Source organism: Salmo trutta, chromosome 36 (assembly GCF_901001165.1).
Source record: "Salmo trutta chromosome 36, fSalTru1.1, whole genome shotgun sequence".
Taxonomy (NCBI): Eukaryota; Metazoa; Chordata; class Actinopteri; order Salmoniformes; family Salmonidae; genus Salmo; species Salmo trutta.
Genome location: NC_042992.1, coordinates 13353064 through 13372420, shown reverse-complemented (window position 1 = coordinate 13372420; position 19357 = coordinate 13353064). Strand labels below are relative to the sequence as shown.

Below are 19357 nucleotides of genomic sequence, written 5' to 3'. Positions count from 1 at the left end.
CTCTCTTCCTCTCCTCTCGAATTCCTCTCTTCCTCTCCACTCCCTTCCTCTTCTCTCCCTTCCATTCCTCCTCTACTCTCTTCCTCTCCCTTCCTCTCCTCTCCTCCCCCTTCCTCTCCTCTCCCTTCCTTCCTCTCCTCCCTCCTCCCTTCCTCCCCTCCCCCAATCCTCTCCATTCCTCCCTCTCTTCCCCCCACTCCTCTCCCTTCATCTCCCTTCCTCCTCTCCTCTCCTCTCCTCTCTCCTCCTCTCCTTTCCTCTACTCCCCCTTCCCTCCCTTTCTTCCTCTCCCCTCCCTCTCCTCTCCTCTTCTCACCTCTCCCTTCCTCTCTTCCTCTCCTCTCCCTCTCTCCTCTCCCTCCTCCTCTCCTTCTTTCCTCAAATTCCTCTCTTTCCCTCCCTTCCTCTCTCCTCTCCCTTCCTCTCCTCTCCCTCCTCTCCTTTCCTCTCCTCCTCTCCCATCTCTCCCTTCCTCTCTCCTCTCCCTTTCTCTCTTCCCGCCCTCTCCGCTCTTCCCCCTCACCTCTCCCTTCCCCCCTCACCTCTCCCTTCCACTCCCCTCCTCTCTCCCCCTCCTCTCTTCCTCTCCTCCCCCTCCTCTCTTTCTCCTCTCCTCCCTCTCTTTCCCAATCCTCTCCATTCCTCCCTCTCTTCCCCCCACTCCTCTCCCTTCCTCTCTCATCCCCTCTCCTCTCCCCTCATCCTCTCCCTTCCTCTCTTCCCCCTCTCCTCTCTTCCCCCCTCTCCTCTCCCTGCCTCTCCTCTCTTCCCCCCTCACCTCTCCCTTACTCTCTCCTCTACTCTCTTCCTCTCCCTCTATTCTTCCCTCTTCTTTCCCCCCTCCCCTCTCCCTCTCCTCTCCATTCATCTCCTCTCCTTTCCTTTCTTCCCCCCTCTCCTCTCCCTGCCTCTCCTCTCTTCCCCCGTCACCTCTCCCTTCCCCCCTCACCTCTCCCTTCCTCTCTCCTCTACTCTCTTCCCCCCCTCTCTTCCTCTCCCTCTCCTCCCCCTCCTCTCCTCTCCCTCCCTCCCTCACCTGGTTGTGCGTGCGTAGAAGGTAACAGGTCTCCCTCTCCTGCTCCCTCTCTCTGTGCAGCCTCCTGTGCTCCTCCTGCAGCTGCTGTTTCTCCTCCTGAAGGTCATGCATTCTCTTCAACAGCTCCCTGCGCTCCTGCTGCGCCTCCTCTACACGCTGCTGCTCACCACAGGAGGGGAGAGGAGAGGGGGAAGAGAGGAGGGGAGAGGAGAGGGGAAGAGAGGAGGGGAGAGGAGAGGACAGGGGGGAAGAGAGGAGGGGAGAGAAGGAAATAGAGGAGAGGAGGGGAAGAGGGGAAAGAAAAGAGGGGGAAGAGAGGAGAGGAAGAGAGGAGGGGGGGAGAGAGGAGGGGAGAGGGGGAGAGAGGAAGGGAGAGGTGAGGGGGGAAGAGATGAAGAGGAGAGGGGGTAAGAGAGGAAAGAAAGGGAGAGGAAAGGGGGGAAGAGAGGAAGGAAGATGAGAGGGGAGAGAGAGGAAGGAAGAGGAGGGGAGAGAGAGGAAGGAAGAGGAGGGGAAGGGAGAGGAGAGGGGAGGGGAGAGAGAGGAAGGAAGAGGAGGGGAAGGGAAGGGAGAAGAGAGGGGGGAAGAGAGGAAGAGGAGAGGGGGGAGAGAAGAAGGAAGAGAGGAAGAGGAGAGGGGGGAGAGGAGAAGGAAGAGAGGAAGGGAGAGGAGAGGGGGAAGAGAAGAAGGGAGAGGAGAGGGGGAAGAGAAGAAGGGAGAGGAAGGGAGAAGAGAGGGGGGAAGAGAAGAAGGGAGAGGAGAGGGGGGAAGAGAAGAAGGGAGAGAAGAGGAGCCAATTGTATAAAGTGGATTAGAATGTTTTTGCATATATTTGGTAATCGCATTTAGACTGTATACTGATACATTTAAACTGTATACTGGTGCATTTAGACTGTATACTGGTACTTTTAGACTGTATACTGGTACATTTAGACTGTATACTGGTACTTTTAGACTGTATACTGGTACATTTAGACTGTATACTGGTACTTTTACACTGTATACTGGTACATTTAGACTGTATACTGGTGCATTTAGACAGTATACTGGTGCATTTACACTGTATACTGTTGCATTTACACTGTATACTGTTGCATTTACACTGTATACTGGTGCATTTAGACTGTATACTGGTGCATTTACACTGTATACTGGTGCATTTACACTGTATACTGGTGCATTTACACCGTATTCTGGTACATTTAGATGGCTATACTGCATCTCTGTATGTGTACCTCCAGCACACTGCTCTTGGTGGTCACCACCAGTATGTCTGAGTTGCTGTCGTCCTCGGTAACGGTGAGACAGTCCTCGGTGGGCGTGGCCGGGCGAAACAGGAAAGGCGTGCTGGCGCCTCTGATGTCACCCATGTGCGTGACGTAACAGAGCTGATAGAACTCTCCGTCACTCTTGGGAACATAGTACCCTGTGGAGGGAGGAGACCGTGTGAGGACGTTACGAAGGTTGTGTAGTGTGGCATTTTGAGTCAGTATCATCAGGTGAATTGGAGTAGTGCTGATCTAGGACCTGGTCCCCTTTGTCCATACAATCATATTCATTATGATCTAAAAGGCTAAACTGATCCTAGGTCAGCACTCTGAGAGGCGTTGTGAACATTGGCCCAGTCCACAGTCTATGGGCTGAATCCTGTCTTTGTGTATAAATCTTCTCTTATAAATGCACCACTCATCTTCTATACGTTTCATCTTATTCTGATAGTAAATGCATTCTTCAATCAACGGTCAAAGTAAAGTCAGAGTAAAAGTCCAGTAATTTAACTGCACTGTATTTGAGCTAAAGATCCCAGTCAGTGATGTTAAACATATGCAGAAGTCAGAGAGTTTCACCAACACACTACAGAGGGCTCATATTTTCACTGTCTCATATCTGACCATGTCAGCACCTGTAAAAGCAGTTCATCGGTCCTCCATGGAGTGTGTGTGTGTGTGTGTGTGTGTGTGTGTGTGATCCCTACAGAGGCAGAGAGTTGTTCAAGTCTCTGACCACGGTTGCGGTTGGGTTCCATCAATAAAATAAGGGAGGTGGTTTTTATATGACCGTTAAATCCAGGGGTTGTCTTAGTATACCACGGTAGTTGTGTGTGTGTGTGTTTGTAAGTAAGTGCGTGTAAATGAAGTAAAAATATATACACTGCTCAAAAAAATAAAGGGAACACTAAAATAACACATCCTAGATCTGAATGAAAGAAATAATCTTATTAAATACTTTTTTCTTTACATAGTTGAATGTGCTGACAACAAAATCACACAAAAATAATCAATGGAAATCCAATTTATCAACCCATGGAGGTCTGGATTTGGAGTCACACTCAAAATTAAAGTGGAAAACCACACTACAGGCTGATCCAACTTTGATGTAATGTCCTTAAAACAAGTCAAAATGAGGCTCAGTAGTGTGTGTGGCCTCCACGTGCCTGTATGACCTCCCTACAACGCCTGGGCATGCTCCTGATGAGGTGGCGGATGGTCTCCTGAGGGATCTCCTCCCAGACCTGGACTAAAGCATCCGCCAACTCCTGGACAGTCTGTGGTGCAACGTGGCGTTGGTGGATGGAGCGAGACATGATGTCCCAGATGTGCTCAATTGGATTCAGGTCTGGGGAACGGGCGGGCCAGTCCATAGCATCAATGCCTTCCTCTTGCAGGAACTGCTGACACACTCCAGCCACATGAGGTCTAGCATTGTCTTGCATTAGGAGGAACCCAGGGCCAACCGCACCAGCATATGGTCTCACAAGGGGTCTGAGGATCTCATCTCGGTACCTAATGGCAGTCAGGCTACCTCTGGCGAGCACTTGGAGGGCTGTGCGGCCCCCCAAAGAAATGCCACCCCACACCATGACTGACCCACCGCCAAACCGGTCATGCTGGAGGATGTTGCAGGCAGCAGAACGTTCTCCACGGCGTCTCCAGACTCTGTCACGTCTGTCACATGTGCTCAGTGTGAACCTGCTTTCATCTGTGAAGAGCACAGGGCGCCAGTGGCGAATTTGCCAATCTTGGTGTTCTCTGGCAAATGCCAAACGTCCTGCACGTAAGCACAACCCCCACCTGTGGACGTCGGGCCCTCATGGAGTCTGTTTCTGACCGTTTGAGCAGACACATGCACATTTGTGGCCTGCTGGAGGTCATTTTGCAGGGCTCTGGCAGTGCTCCTCCTGCTCCTCCTTGCACAAAGGCAGAGGTAGCGGTCCTGCTGCTGGGTTGTTGCCCTCCTACGGCCTCCTCCACGTCTCCTGATGTACTGGCCTGTCTCCTGGTAGCACCTCCATGCTCTGGACACTACACTGACAGACACAGCAAACCTTCTTGCCACAGCTCGTATTGATGTGCCATCCTGGATGAGCTGCACTACCTGAGCCACTTGTGTGGGTTGTAGACTCCGTCTCATGCTACCACTAGAGTGAAAGCACCGCCAGCATTCAAAAGTGACCAAAACATCAGCCAGGAAGCATAGGAACTGAGAAGTGGTCTGTGGTCACCACCTGCAGAACCACTCCTTTATTGGGGGTGTCTTGCTAATTGCCTATAATTTCCACCTGTTGTCTATTCCATTTGCACAACAGCATGTGAAATTTATTGTCAATCAGTGTTGCTTCCTAAGTGGACAATTTGATTTCACAGAAGTGTGATTGACTTGGAGTTACATTGTGTTGTTTAAGTGTTCCCTTTATTTTTTTGAGCAGTGTAAATAAAATAAGGTTAAATAATAAAATAAACAAATGGACAGTGTGTTTACACGTGCGGGAGTGTAAGTGATTTTTTTTGTTTTACCTTTATTTAACTAGGCAAGTCAGTTAAGAACAAAATCTTATTTTCAATGACAGCCTAGGAACAGTGGGTTAACTGCCTTGTTCAGGGGCAGAACAGATTTTTACCTTGTCAGCTTGGGGATTTGATCTTGCAACCTTTCGGTTACTAGTCCAATGCTCTAACCACTAGGCTACCTGCCGCCCCAGTGTGTGTGTTTATGTGTGTGAGTGTAAGTGTACAGTGTGTGTGTTTATGTGTGTGAGTGTAAGTGTACAGTGTGTGTGTTTATGTGTGTGAGTGTAAGTGTACAGTGTGTGTGTTTATGTGTGTGAGTGTAAGTGTACAGTGTGTGTGTGTGTGTACAGTGTGTGTGTGTGTGTGTGTGTGTGTGTGTGTGTGTGTGTGTACAGTGTGTGTGTGTGTGTACAGTGTGTGTGTGAGTACCTTGGAACACCACAGCTCTGTGTACGGTGCTTCCAGGTTGGTAGTTTTCCGGCATTGGAGACCACAGGAACGTGTAGTAATCCCTCGCTGTGTTCCACCCCACCTACAGACCCAACGCAGGAGGAGAGGGTCTAGCTAAAACACACACTACCATAGTCTGTGTTCCAACCCACCTACAGACCCAACGCAGGAGGACTGGGTCTAGCTAAAACACACACTACCATAGTGTTCTCACACCAAGACAGGAGAGGGTCTAGCTAAAACACACACTACCATAGTGTTCTCACACCAAGACAGGAGAGGGTCTAGCTAAAACACACACTACCATAGTGTTCTCACACCAAGACAGGAGAGGGTCTAGCTAAAACACACACTACCATAGTGTTCTCACACCAAGACAGGAGAGGGTCTAGCTAAAACACACACTACCATAGTGTTCTCACACCAACACAGGAGAGGGTCTAGCTAAAACACACACTACCATAGTGTTCTCACACCAAGACAGGAGAGGGTCTAGCTAAAACACACACTACCATAGTGTTCTCACACCAAGACAGGAGAGGGTCTAGCTAAAACACACACTACCATAGTGTTCTCACACCAAGACAGGAGAGGGTCTAGCTAAAACACACACTACCATAGTGTTCTCACACCAAGACAGGAGAGGGTCTAGCTAAAACACACACTACCATAGTGTTCTCACACCAAGACAGGAGAGGGTCTAGCTAAAACACACACTACCATAGTGTTCTCACACCAACACAGGAGAGGGTCTAGCTAAAACACACACTACCATAGTGTTCTCACACCAAGACAGGAGAGGGTCTAGCTAAAACACACTACCATAGTGTTCTCACACCAAGACAGGAGAGGGTCTAGCTAAAACACACACTACCATAGTGTTCTCACACCAAGACAGGAGAGGGTCTAGCTAAAACACACACTACCATAGTGTTCTCACACCAAGACAGGAGAGGGTCTAGCTAAAACACACACTACCATAGTGTTCTCACACCAACACAGGAGAGGGTCTAGCTAAAACACACACTACCATAGTGTTCTCACACCAAGACAGGAGAGGGTCTAGCAAAAACACACACTACCATAGTGTTCTCACACCAAGACAGGAGAGGGTCTAGCTAAAACACACACTACCATAGTGTTCTCACACCAAGACAGGAGAGGGTCTAGCTAAAACACACACTACCATAGTGTTCTCACACCAAGACAGGAGAGGGTCTAGCTAAAACACACACTACCATAGTGTTCTCACACCAAGACAGGACACATCGCAAGACTGGGTTGCATTCCTAATGACACGATATTCCTTATTTAGTGCACTATTTATTTGTAGATACATACAGTTCTAGTCAAAAGTTTGGACACACCTACTCATTCCAGGGTTTTTCTTTATTTTTACATTGTAGAATAATAGTGAAGACATCAAAACTATGAAATAACACATATGGAATCATGTAGTAACCAAAAAAAAGTGTAAAACAAATCAAAACATATTTTTGATTCTTCAAAGTAGCCACCCTTTGCCTTGATTACAGCTTTGCACACTCTTGGCATTCTCTCAACCAGCTTCATGGGGTGCACTTGGAATGCATTTCAATTAACAGCTGTGCCTTGTTAAAAGTTAATTTGTGGAATTTCTTTCCTTCGTAATGCGTTATTGACCTATATGTTAAAAAAAGACCAAGTCTGTATTTTGGCAAGAACAGCTCAAATAAGCAAAAACAAATGACAGTCCATCATTACTTTAGTCAGTCAATACAGAAAATTTCAAGAACTTTGAAAGTTTCTTCAAGTGCAGTCGTAAAAAAAGAAACTTCCATTGCTATGATGAAACTGGCTCTCATGAGGACCGCCACATTAAAGGAAGACCCAGAGTTACCTCTGCTGCAGAGGATAAGTTCATTAGAGTTACCAGCCTCAGAAATGTCAGTGATTTATTCAGTGTCAGTGATTTATTTAGAATTCAAGGCACACTTAACCAGCATGGCTACCACAGCATTCTGCATCGATACACCATCCCATCTGGTTTGCCGTTAGTGGGACTATCATTTGTTTTTCAACAGGACAATGACCCAAAACACACCTTCAGGCTATGTAAGGGCTATTTGACCAAGGAGAGTGATGGAGTGCTGCATCAGATGACCTGGCCTCCACAATCACCTGACCTCAACCCAATTGAGATGGTTTGGGATGAGTTGGACTGCAGAGTGAAGAAAAAGGCAGCCAACAAGTGCTCAGTATGTGGGAACTTCTTGAAGACTGTTGGGAAAGCATTCCAGGTGACTACCTCATGGAGCTGGTTGAGAGAATGTAATCAAGGCAAAGGATGTCTACTTTGAAGAACCTCAAATATAAAATATATTTTGACTTGCTTAACACTTTTTTGGTTACTACAAGATTCCATGTGCTATTTCATAGTTTTGATGTCTTCACTATTATTCTACAATGTAGAAAATAGTAAAACTGTTGACCTATTTCTTATTTTACTAATGTGCCCTGTACATATAACATAAATATTCACATCATACCTAAACATATAGACATTAACATACAAAAACACAGTCATGGGAAGCACAAATAAAACATCACAAACCACCCAGAAGTCACAAATAAGTCCCCAATCAATACTTTCAACTGCCCAAACAGCACCAGAACATCAAGATTAAATGTCTTTTGAATTTTAATCCAGTAATACGATGCATTAAAACTAAAAGCAGATTTACCTAGCTCAGTGGAGACCCCTGGAACTTCAAGAGTTAACCAATCCTGTGAACGGGTTAGGCAACTCAGGTGTCTATACTTCAACAGCAAAGTCAGATAAGACGGAAGTTTGTGAAGCAGGGCCTTGTAAACAAAAAGGGAGTAATGTAGAGATCTATGGGTGTTTAGCGAAGTCCAGCCAACCTTTTGATACATAATGCAGTGATAAGTATCAAAACTGTCCCCTGCAACAAAACGAAGGCGACTACGGTAGACGGCCTCCAAAGGTTTAAGAGTAGTACCGTCATAATATCACCATCATCAGGAACAGATAAAGGTTGACTGAATAATCTGCTTCCTCCTGCTTAGAGAAAGGCACCATCTATTTCATCTGCAGTATATGTTCTTTAAACGTTAAATACACATCAATCCAAATGCCTAAATATTTACAGTGCATTCGGGAAAGTATTCAGACCCCTTGACTTTTTCCACGTTGTTACATTACAGCCGTATTCTAAAATGGATTAAATACTTTTTTCCCCTCACCAATTTACACACAATACCCCATAGTGACAAAGCGAAAACAAGTTTTTAGAAATTTGAGCTAATTTATTAAACATAAAAAAACAAAAATGAATTATTTACATAAGTATTCAGACCCTTTGCTATGAGACTCAAAATTGAGCTCAGGTCCATCCTGTTTCCATTGATCATCCTTGAGATGTTTCTACAACTTGATTGGATTCCACCTGCGGTAAATTCAATTGATTGGACATGATTTGGAAAGGCACACCTGTCTATATAAGGTCCCACAGTTGACAGTGCATGAAGAGCAAAATCCAAGCCACTAGGTCGAGGGAATAGGCTCTATGCATTACACTGCCTCCAACGTTCTAATTTACTTCCGATCGGGTTGATGACTTCCGGAGCGAGTTCTGCTATTGTTTTTATCATTAGCTTACTAGCTATCGTCGATGCATTTCTGACTGAAATAGTTCACATTGACTACGTTTAAATTACAGCCCCACGAAGGAGGTGCTAATGAACATTGTTCAGTGCCTCTGTGTTCAGTTTCTTCCACATTTAATGGTATTGTGAGCTTCCATCGTTTCCCGGTCGATGTAGAGCTCAGAAAAAGGTGGTTGGTGGCAGTACATCGAGACAACTTTGCTGTCACCAAACACACAAAGGTGTGTAGTACACATTTCTTCGAAAGTGACTTTGTTGAGGGAAAAATTGGGGGGCGACAATACCTAAAAAGAGGTGTTGTTCCTACTGTCTTCGCGTGGAACTGGCACATTCAAAAGAGACCTGGTGTTTGGGGAAGATGACTGAAACCTGCTCCGACTGAGGGGGATGAAGAACAAGGTGCTCTGCCTGTGGACTGTACAGTCTCTGATCCGGTCCAGAGTATGGGCCAAGCCAGTGTGAATGTACATGTGTTTATTTGCTAGGAGCAAAATAATAATTTGTTTATCTACGACATGTATCAATCATTTGTGTGGTAGTGAATATCAGTTTGTGTGGAGCTTGTATTGTCTTTAATTAGGCAATGAGTTTAGGGGGAAAGAAATCAAGTAAACACAGAATAGCCAGAATGCAAGATGTTACAGAGGTGTAATTGATTAACTGAACTGTTGAACATTTGCTGAAATATATATATTTTTAAACAAATCTATTCTACTGTAGATTTCTTCACAAGAACATCAATACTTATTTTTCATAAAACCACTAAACTTGGCACCCATGCAGGGGATCATTGAGGTGCGAGAGACACTTCTGCAAGTAGTGGTCAACCTTCTCTCTTATAGTTTTTGAAACCTGTAGATCTGTATATATCCTTTCAACTAGGATGTCCTCCTGTGCACAGATGACAAAGTCACACCAGCTACAACCTGGGAGAAGGATTTGACCTTTCACCTGCCAATAGTAAGCATGAGATCTATTCAACTTCAGCTCTCCATTCTGTATCTTCAGGTAACAGCAGTCAACATAACTTGGTACATTTGGGCATTTGACCTCTAAGAGTCCAAAGTGTTGTCTCACACTGGGATCAAATATGATTCCATCTGGAGAGGATCCTAACCACAGAGCATCTGGGTGCACTACGAAGCCACACAGAAAGAAGTTAACATTCTTCAGTGTGCAGTACTCCTGTACAGCCACTGGCTCCATGGCACCCCTCTTCATCTCCACGGTCTGCATACCAGATCCCTTGAACATCAGCTCAGCTAGGTTGTCAGCTGAGGTCTCTCCCCGGACATAGCAAACCTCTCGGAAACGAGAGGATGTTATTCTCATTTTCCTGAGCTGATGCCATTCCGGGCTGCTGCTCTGCTCCCTTGTAACAACCTCGACTTTGTGTGACATCTCGTCTCTAAGGCCTTGAGGTGGAACTGCTCCTGATGGCTAAGGACGTAAGCACACTGGGAAGCCTGAAGCCTGTAGCCATCTAATGGAAATATTGGTGGAGAAGTGGCATCGGCAACCTTCACAATTTCACGGGTCTTTGGCTGTGGAAGCTGATAGGACAGAACACTGCCGGCTTGCACTGGCCCAAAGGCAGACTCATCCAGGGCACGTCAGCTGACATTCCATTGTTGTCACAAGAGGGGCAGTAAGTGGAGAAAAGTTGGAATACGTTTCTGAGACGCGGAGAAGGTCCATGTCAGGCATGTATCCATTGAGTGCTTTGTAGAGAGGACTTCTGCAAAACATTTTAAAACCTTAACATCAGGTTGAAGAGATTACTATGATAAAGCCTCGTGTAACTTTTCCAGAAACAGCACAAGCCCGAAAGTTCAAATAAAATGAATTAAAATATACAGATTTATAGATTATATATTTACCCCCAGTCTTTGTCCCAAACATTAGTCATTATCATCTGGATACAATCACAAGAAAATGTTTTCTAAAATGTTTCCTTTCTAGGAACCTCTAACTTACCTTATTCCATCAGCACACGAGTTAGTAGGTTTACGGAACTCTATCCCATCAACCGGACCTGGCTTCACACCCTAATTAACAAGGATTTACCGTTACATAGGCTGAATACTTTTCAGGCGCATTTTTTATGGATATTGATAGACTCACAAGTGTTCTTGGCTTGTGCCAACGCTGTTCTGTGTCTGCAGCTGTGAACTGGTGGTGCAGCAGGAATGTTTAGTTGAGAGTAGTGGGCTGTCTGGTAAAGAAGGGCCACCAGATGATTGCACAGAGCACTTCCTGCAACACAGGAACAGTGGCTTTGGACCACTATCACTGGTACGGAGTGCTTTAACACCATCTGTGAAGATAAGTGAAGTGACTGAAGTGAGAAAGAATGATGCAGCCCATATATAACAATAAACAGTAGTGTCTAGTCTTATTAACTAGGGGCTCATTTAACTATACAGCAATACATTGTGTGTCTCAGTAACACAATTACCAAACACTGCATCAACAGATTTTAACAGGTTATTTGGTAAAGTGGGCAATTCTAAATTGGGATTGGGACCCATCATTAATATCTATCTACTGACAAGATTAAACATTGACACTGTCTCCAACACATTTTGACCATAATGACAGTGTCTCACAGGAGATGTTTCACAAGGTCCCTGGTAGCTATCTATAACCTTTCCCTACTCTCATGCTGTGCAGCTTTTCACTCTTCCTCATGGACCTGTGACAGGCAGCCCTCACGGTGATCTCCCCTGTCAATGTATCTTTCTTTGATACTGTGTAGAAGACATGAATAACAATTATTTTTAGCTGGCAAATATAGCTAGCAAGCATAACTTAACCAAGCTAATGAAAATACACACATTCTCAAATAGATTCTATCAACGTTACATCATTTTACGAAGTAACTAGCTAGCTACAGTTAATAGTTAAATTAGCTAGCTAATGAGTGTAGCTAGCTAACGTTATATCTGTCACTGACTTGGTACTCACCTTCATAGTTGTCTATGTAGCTTCCTATATTCATCTTCAACCCCTTATCGTTCTTGCTAGCTGGAGTCTCTGAGGCTGATTTAACAAGTCGATGTACATCATTAATATTCATGAGGCAAGTCTTGTAAACACCTAGTAAAAAACTGTGACATAGTGGTAGTAATGTTATATCGTCGATAACAACTAGACTGACCGGAAATTGCCACACCGATAGGAAGTGTGTTTAGAACGTTTGATCATGGAATGTGCATAAGGGCTATTGTCGGTAGAGCTCCGAGACAGGATTGTGTCGAAACACAGATCTGGGGAAGGGTACCAAAATATTTCTGCAGATTTGATGGTCCCCAAGAACATAGCGGCCTCCATCATTCTTAAATGGAAGAAGTTTGGAACCAACAAGACTCTTCCTAGAGCTGGCTGCCCGGCCAAACTGAGCAAATCGGGGGAGAAGGGCCTTGGTCAGGTAGGTGACCAAGAACCCGATGGTCACACTGACAGAGCTCCAGAGTTCCTATGTGGAGGTGGGAGAACATTCCAGAAGGACAACCATCTCTGCAGCACTCCACCAATCAGGCCTTTATGGTAGAACGGCCAGATGGAAGCCACTCCTCAGTAAATGGCACAACAGCCCGGAGCATGCCAAAAGGCACCTAAAGGACTCTCACACCATGAGAAACTAGATTCTCTGGTCTGATGAAACCAAGATTGAACTCTTTGGCCTGAATGCCAAGTGTCACGTCTGGAGGAAACCTGGCACCATCCCTACGGTGAAGCATGATGGTGGCAGTATCATGCTGTGGGGGTGTCTTTCAGCGGCAGGTACTGGGAGACTAGTCAGGATCAACGGAAAGATGAACGGAGCAAAGTACAGAGGGATCCTTGATGAAAACCTGCTCCAGAGTGCTCAGGACCTTAGACTGGGGTGAAGGTTCACCTTCCAACAGGACAACGACCCTAAGCACACAGCCAAGACAACGCAGGAGTGGCTTCAGGACAAGTCTCTGAATGTCCGTGAGCAGCCCAGCCAGAGCCCAGACTTGAACCCGATCGACCATCTCTGGAGAGACCTTAAAATAGCTTTGCAGCTATCTAACCTGACAGAGCTTGAGAGGATCTGCAGAGAAGAATGGGAGAAACTACCCAAATACAGGTGTGCCAAGTTTGTAGCGTCATACCCAAGAAGACTTGAGGCTGTAATCACTGTCAAAGGTGCTTCAACAAAGTACGGAGTAAAGGGTCTGAATACTTAAGTAAATGTTATATCTCCATATATTTTTTTCTTCTAAATTTTAAAAAAACCTGTTTTTGCTTTGTCATTATGTGTTAGTGTGTAGATTGATTTTATTTATTTTTAATTATTTAACCTTAAAGTTGAAAACAACATGCATTTAGTTGCCTGTTTTAAGCACAAATTTTAAATCAGCAAGGGATTCCTGCATAGCTCTAAAATCTGACTGTAGTTTTGACATGGGCTCATAAGGACTCCTTGTTAATAAATCACTTGCTAATAATAGTAGAACGGGTGGTATTGTAAGATCAAGAAACCAGATTCGACTTACAGTCCTATAATAACAGTCTTGTATCAGCTCTTTTGATTGAAAGACAAAGTTGAAGATGGGTTAATAAGAGCATCAAATCAGTTCTATCTCGCCAGTTGTGTTTTACAACATGAACACCAGTCCTTTTCTGAAGTAAAAAAAATATATTAGGCTACACCAAAATAAATGTCCCACATACAATTACAGGGATGGAAACATTTATCTTAAACCCCAAACCCTCCCTCACTCCTTCCCAGTTCTCCTCCCTCCCTGGAGAAGCTGGCAGGAGGTGTGTGTGTGTAAGGGCTGACAGAGGGGAGAAACACAACCTAGTTTAAAGGGGAGAGGAACAGCCTAGTTTAAAGGGCAGAGGAACACAGCCTAGTTTAAAGGGGAGAAAAACAGCCTAGTTTAAAGGGGAGAGGAACACAGCCTAGTTTAAAGGGGAGAAAAACAGCCTAGTTTAAAGGGGAGAAAAACAGCCTAGTTTAAAGGGGAGAAAAACAGCCTAGTTTAAAGGGGAGAGGAACACAGCCTAGTTTAAAGCGGAGAAACACAGCCTAGTTTAAAGGGGAGAGGAACACAGCCTAGTTTAAAGGGCAGAGGAACACAGCCTAGTTTAAAGGGGAGAGGAACACAGCCTAGTTTAAAGGGGAGAAAAACAGCCTAGTTTAAAGGGGAGAGGAAAACACAGCCTAGTTTAAAGGGCAGAGGAACACAGCCTAGTTCAAAGGGGAGAGGAACACAGCCTAGTTTAAAGGGGAGAGGAACACAGCCTAGTTTAAAGGGGAGAGGAACACACAGCCTAGTTTAAAGGGGAGAGGAACACAGCCTAGTTTAAAGGGGAGAGGAAAACACAGCCTAGTTTAAAGGGGAGAGGAACACACAGCCTAGTTTAAAGGGGAAAGGAACACAGCCTAGTTTAAAGGGGAGAGGAACACACAGCCTAGTTTAAAGGGGAAAGGAACACACAGCCTAGTTTAAAGGGGAGAGGAACACACAGCCTAGTTTAAAGGGGAGAGGAACACAGCCTAGTTTAAAGGGGAGAGGAACACACAGCCTAGTTTAAAGGGGAGAGGAACACACAGCCTAGTTTAAAGGGGAGAGAAACAGCCTAGTTTAAAGGGCAGAGGAACACAGCCTAGTTTAAAGGGGAGAAACACAGCCTAGTTTAAAGGGGAGAAACACAGCCTAGTTTAAAGGGGAGAAACACAGCCTAGTTTAAAGGGGAGAAACACAGCCTAGTTTAAAGGGAAGAAAAACAGCCTAGTTTAAAGGGGAGAAACACAGCCTAGTTTAAAGGGAAGAAAAACAGCCTAGTTTAAAGGGGAGAAACACAGCCTAGTTTAAAGGGAAGAAAAACAGCCTAGTTTAAAGGGGAGAAAAACAGCCTAGTTTGAAGGGGAGAAAAACAGCCTAGTTTAAAGGGGAGAAAAACAGCCTAGTTTAAAGGGGAGAAAAACAGCCTAGTTTAAAGGGGAGAAACACAGCCTAGTTTAAAGGGGAGAAAAACAGCCTAGTTTAAAGGGAAGAAAAACAGCCTAGTTTAAAGGGGAGAAAAACAGCCTAGTTTAAAGGGAAGAATAACTTTTTCCCCACCTCCTGCTAAATGAAGGGAGAGAGATGTAATATATGGAAGGCATGTGTTAAGTGACGGCTGAGTAAGAGAACAGAACATCATAACTCCAAACATAACCTACAATGTAAAACTGTCATACACAATCACACTCTCCCTCTCTCCTTTTCTCTTTCCCTTCCTCCGTCCTTCTCTCTCTCCCGCTTCTTACTTTCCACATCCCTCCATCTCTCTCTCTCCCTCCCTACAGATCTCTCTCTTCGTCACACAACACCTAACCAGATTATTTAATATGTCATATTGTCCTAAATATTCAAAATTAGTGTTGTGTTCAAATTCAGGTTAGGGGCCATTCACTCTAACCAGATCTCCATGGAGACAGCCTTGGCTGAGAGTTTCTGAAACAGACCATGATTTACTCAACAAGGTGAGTCATCCCATGGAGCTGAACCACAGGCCAGTGTTACCTTGATGACAACATCCACTTTTAATGCAATAACAATGTTTGGAGTGATAAGGATTGTTTGTTTGATGACAATGTTCTGTGGAGGGTGATAATGTTTTTAGTATGATGATAGTAATTGGTGTTATGATATTATGAATGAGGGAAATGCACGTAAGGCCTATTCAGAATGTGGATGACATTCTATAACACCTTAGAACATATCTAACTCTTATCAAGAGAGAACATTCTTTATGCCCAAGTGTCTCTTTTAATGACAAGGTAGGGTGGACTGGTTTATATTTCAGTGTGTGCATGCACAATTGTGTGTGTGTGTGTTTGTGCGTATCTATGTACTTGGGCGTTAGTCTAATGGGGAGGTTTGAACACATAAATAATTTGTTAATTATATAGTGGAGGGTTGTAGGTGACTGGAGTTTGGTTTGGAGTGTTCAGACTCAGGAGTGATGCTAGAGAATAATCACAGACCAAGCTTCCATCCATCACGGCTCAGAGGCGTGTGCACACGGTCCGATGACACGTTAATTACATGCTTACTAAACAGGTTTCTCCCGCTAACGTCACAAACGTGCCACAACTCCACTACCTCCTGAATCTGGGGCTTTTTCAGAAGCAGAAAGTTGTGTGTGTATGGTGTGTGTGTGTACGTGTGGTGTGTGTGTATGGTGTGTGTGTGCTTTACATCATAAGAGTTGATACAAGTGCTTTGGAGCTTCTAAAAACTAAAATCTCATTCCAATCGTATTGTGTTTGATACATGGGTAAGTGTGATAAGTGCATGACTATCAACATGCAGCATCACCTTGGCCTTGTGTTGCCAATCCTAATCCCTGTGTTCACAAACCTGGGTTTCAGAAGAAAGTGTCAATGACAGTATACAGCCAGTAGGGGGAGCCTGTACCTAACCTACATATTGCATGTCAGAGAGCCTCAGGGTCTGTGTGTGTCACTGTGTGTATGTGTCTCTCTGTGTGTGTGTGTGTCTCTCTCTTTGTGTGTGTGTGTCTCAGTGTGTGTATCAAGGGTAGTGTAACTGCCCAAGAAGCTGTGCTAGATGTATGTGTCTGGAGCTCTCTCAGTAGTGCATACACACACACACACACACAGAGAGAGAAAGACCCTCACATAGTGGTGTCACATGAGGCTTCACCATCACAGACTCCATTAGTGCAGATTAACCAATCTACATTTTCCAAATAAACCCACCATCTTTATTCATTTGTAATTGAGCTGGGTGGATTTGAAGTAACTTCTTAAAGGATGATAAAATGCTTTGTGTCTTTATGAGACATTACGTTTCCTCGTTCACATTTCCTGTTAATTAAGTGTGAGATTTGATGAGCCCTGATGAAAGAGAGGAGAGTGGGAGGGGGCAACAAGAAAGGGAGAGGTGGAAGAGAGAGATGGAAAGAGAGAGAAATAAATAAGGATGTGTGTGAGAGACCGAGCACAAAATACCCCCCAGCAAGACCTGTCTGTTCTCTCTGCCTCCCCCACCTCCCTCTGCACATTAAATAACCACACCACAGCTACTACAAACATCTCTGTGGAAGGAAAGAGGGAAGGAAAGAGGGAAGGAAAGAGGGAAGGAAAGAGGGAGAAGAGAATCCGGTTGATGAAAGAGGAGAAGAAAGACATATTTTAGTTGGTGGGTCATGAGGAAGCATTAATACACTAACAAAATGGATCCCAAAATTTTATTTTTTATATATTTTTCACAACAAAAACTAGAATTTTTGGGTTGCAAGAGTGTGGTTACCTTCTGACATTAACGTACCCTGAAACACACCTCTGACTTTTGGTGTGTCACTATGCTACATAGAACAAGTGGTCCCATTAGCCTGGTTGTATGAGTTGGAATGACAGGCAGCAAACTCAGTTTGCCTAGTAATGCCATGACTGCTACAGCTAGCCAACTACCAAATTAGCTGCAATTTATGTCATTCTAGTGCTTCCACTCTTCAACAGTCTCCGCTGTTCCATAAGGTGTATTTTTACCTGGTTTTTGCTTTATCTGATGTGGAATAGAGTTCCATGTAGTCATGGCTCTATATAGTTTAATAACTCTCCCAAAAAAGCTAGGAGTTGAACATATTTGTATGAAAACAAACTAGCTATGCAGGCTGGCTCATCTTCCACTGTTTGCTGATCATGCGTCCACGATTTGTTGGCTACTGCCTGCTCAGTGAGTGACCCAGAATGCTAGCTAGCTAGATTTAAGCCAGTTAGCAATCCCCCAAAATGCGGCCGTCACTGTCAGTTGATTAAACAGCTGTGAGTTGAGTACAGCTAGCTAGTATCGTGAATTAGCTAGCACTTCATTAGCTAGCTCAACTCTTGTATTAGAAAATGTCTGAGATGACACAAATCCTGCATGTTACTGGGGTGTAGAAATGTTAGCGTCGTCTTTTAATTTTAATATAACAATCATTGAACTGGGTGGTTACTACTGATCTGAGGCTAGAGAAATTGTCCGCCATGTTATTTTTTTTGGTCAGAGCTCGGAGTTGGGCATATTTGTATTTCAAATTACAACTGGCCATAGACAAGTGAAGCAGGGGTGCTGCAGCAAATTATTATATGAAAAAAACAAATCCACAAAATGTGTGAACTAGGCCTTTATTACTCCTGTGTGAGTGGAGAAACACAGTCATCAGCAGAGCGAAGAAAGACACTCTTCAGAAGCCCCCCCACCCCCACCAAAAAATCTGGGGGGTGACACACGGTGTGATGTTACCTTAAAGATGCCCACCCAGTCTTTGGGATTGGGGGTGATGTAGGAGGTGAGGGTGTAGTGACACTCCAGTGCCTCCTGGGGCAGGAAGCTCTTCCTAACGTTCTGGAAGATAACATGAGCAAAGTTTGATGTTTCCATGACACCAAGGCCACTGGTGGGCGAAGAGCCCACCACCTGGAAAGAGGACATCATATCCTGCTTGTCACTTCATTTGTCTGACCTGCTGGGGGAAATAAGGAAGCGAGAGAACATGGAGAGAGAAAATAGTGAAGGGATATGAAAACAAGCCTGGCCAGGCATGCATATTTTCTCCTCTCTCTCTCACTCACACACACACCTCAAATTTAACCTAGCAAATGTACATTTGACCCATTTACAATAACATTTGAATTGATCGAGTCCCGCTGTTAGGTTGTTTGATCTAAGTGAAGGCTTTAGTGAACTGAAATGTAACATGGAATAATTCCAAGCCTACCTACGCATGTTGAAATGACGATATGATGGCAAACGTCAGACTGCGTAAGATCACGTATAAAACACACTATGTCATAGCAAAGCAGCAGAGCTGAAGCGCCAAAACAAGGACGACCTAATTTAGCTAGCAACATAGCCAGCACAGGTGGCATTTTCACACGCACGGAGAGCGGCTAGCTATAAGAGCCTGTATCTGACAAAAACACATTTAGGATGATTAACTACCTCGATATACTGTTCGCATAGATAACTATTCCCTAAAGTAACTTTCATTGATAACTGAATTGATTAAGTATCTAGCTGCGCATTAACCTTCAATGGCCTTTTAGCTACCGAAACTGATCTGTCCACAACAAGGTAGCTAGCAACAATCTCAGGGTTATCTGTCTTGATAGGCCAAACCCCATAGCAATACGACAATAACATCTATTGTTTCCGTTTAAATCGATTCATTACCTGTCTTACATATGAATCCAAACAAGGTAAAATAATGTTTTGAAAGCCAACATATGACAGTCCAAAAGCCGTTGTTGTCACACAGCTCCAGGCCCCGTTGTCAACCACTGAGCTATGGTTGTCACTGATGGTGTCACTTCCGGGATGGGATGGTGGTGCTGAGGAAAAAGATTCCAGTTGCACCACGCGAAAATTTCACTGAT

General features: G+C 44.6%; 1 protein-coding gene and 1 long non-coding RNA gene across 3 annotated transcripts in view; both read right to left on the bottom strand.

The window, feature by feature from the left end:
- Positions 1-19357, bottom strand: part of LOC115175465 (tax1-binding protein 1 homolog B) — a 47948-nt gene extending 28591 nt beyond the window's left edge. Inside the window, exons 1-5 of one of the 2 annotated variants that reach the window (XM_029734701.1) lie at positions 19155-19357; positions 18225-18447; positions 5254-5356; positions 2272-2462; positions 1037-1195 (exon numbers count right to left, since the gene is read on the bottom strand). In XM_029734701.1, coding sequence (XP_029590561.1) covers positions 1037-1195; positions 2272-2462; positions 5254-5356; positions 18225-18416 — 645 coding nt within the window. In that variant the 5' untranslated portion in view covers positions 18417-18447; positions 19155-19357. The remainder of the gene's footprint in view (positions 1-1036; positions 1196-2271; positions 2463-5253; positions 5357-18224; positions 18448-19154) is intronic. The other variant, XM_029734700.1, reaches the window with a different exon arrangement.
- LOC115175470 (uncharacterized) lies at positions 9573-11681 on the bottom strand. The gene is made up of 3 exons (XR_003872042.1): positions 11068-11681; positions 10921-10991; positions 9573-10681 (listed from the first exon to the last, which is right to left on the bottom strand). It is a non-coding gene; the product is annotated as an uncharacterized LOC115175470 (long non-coding RNA).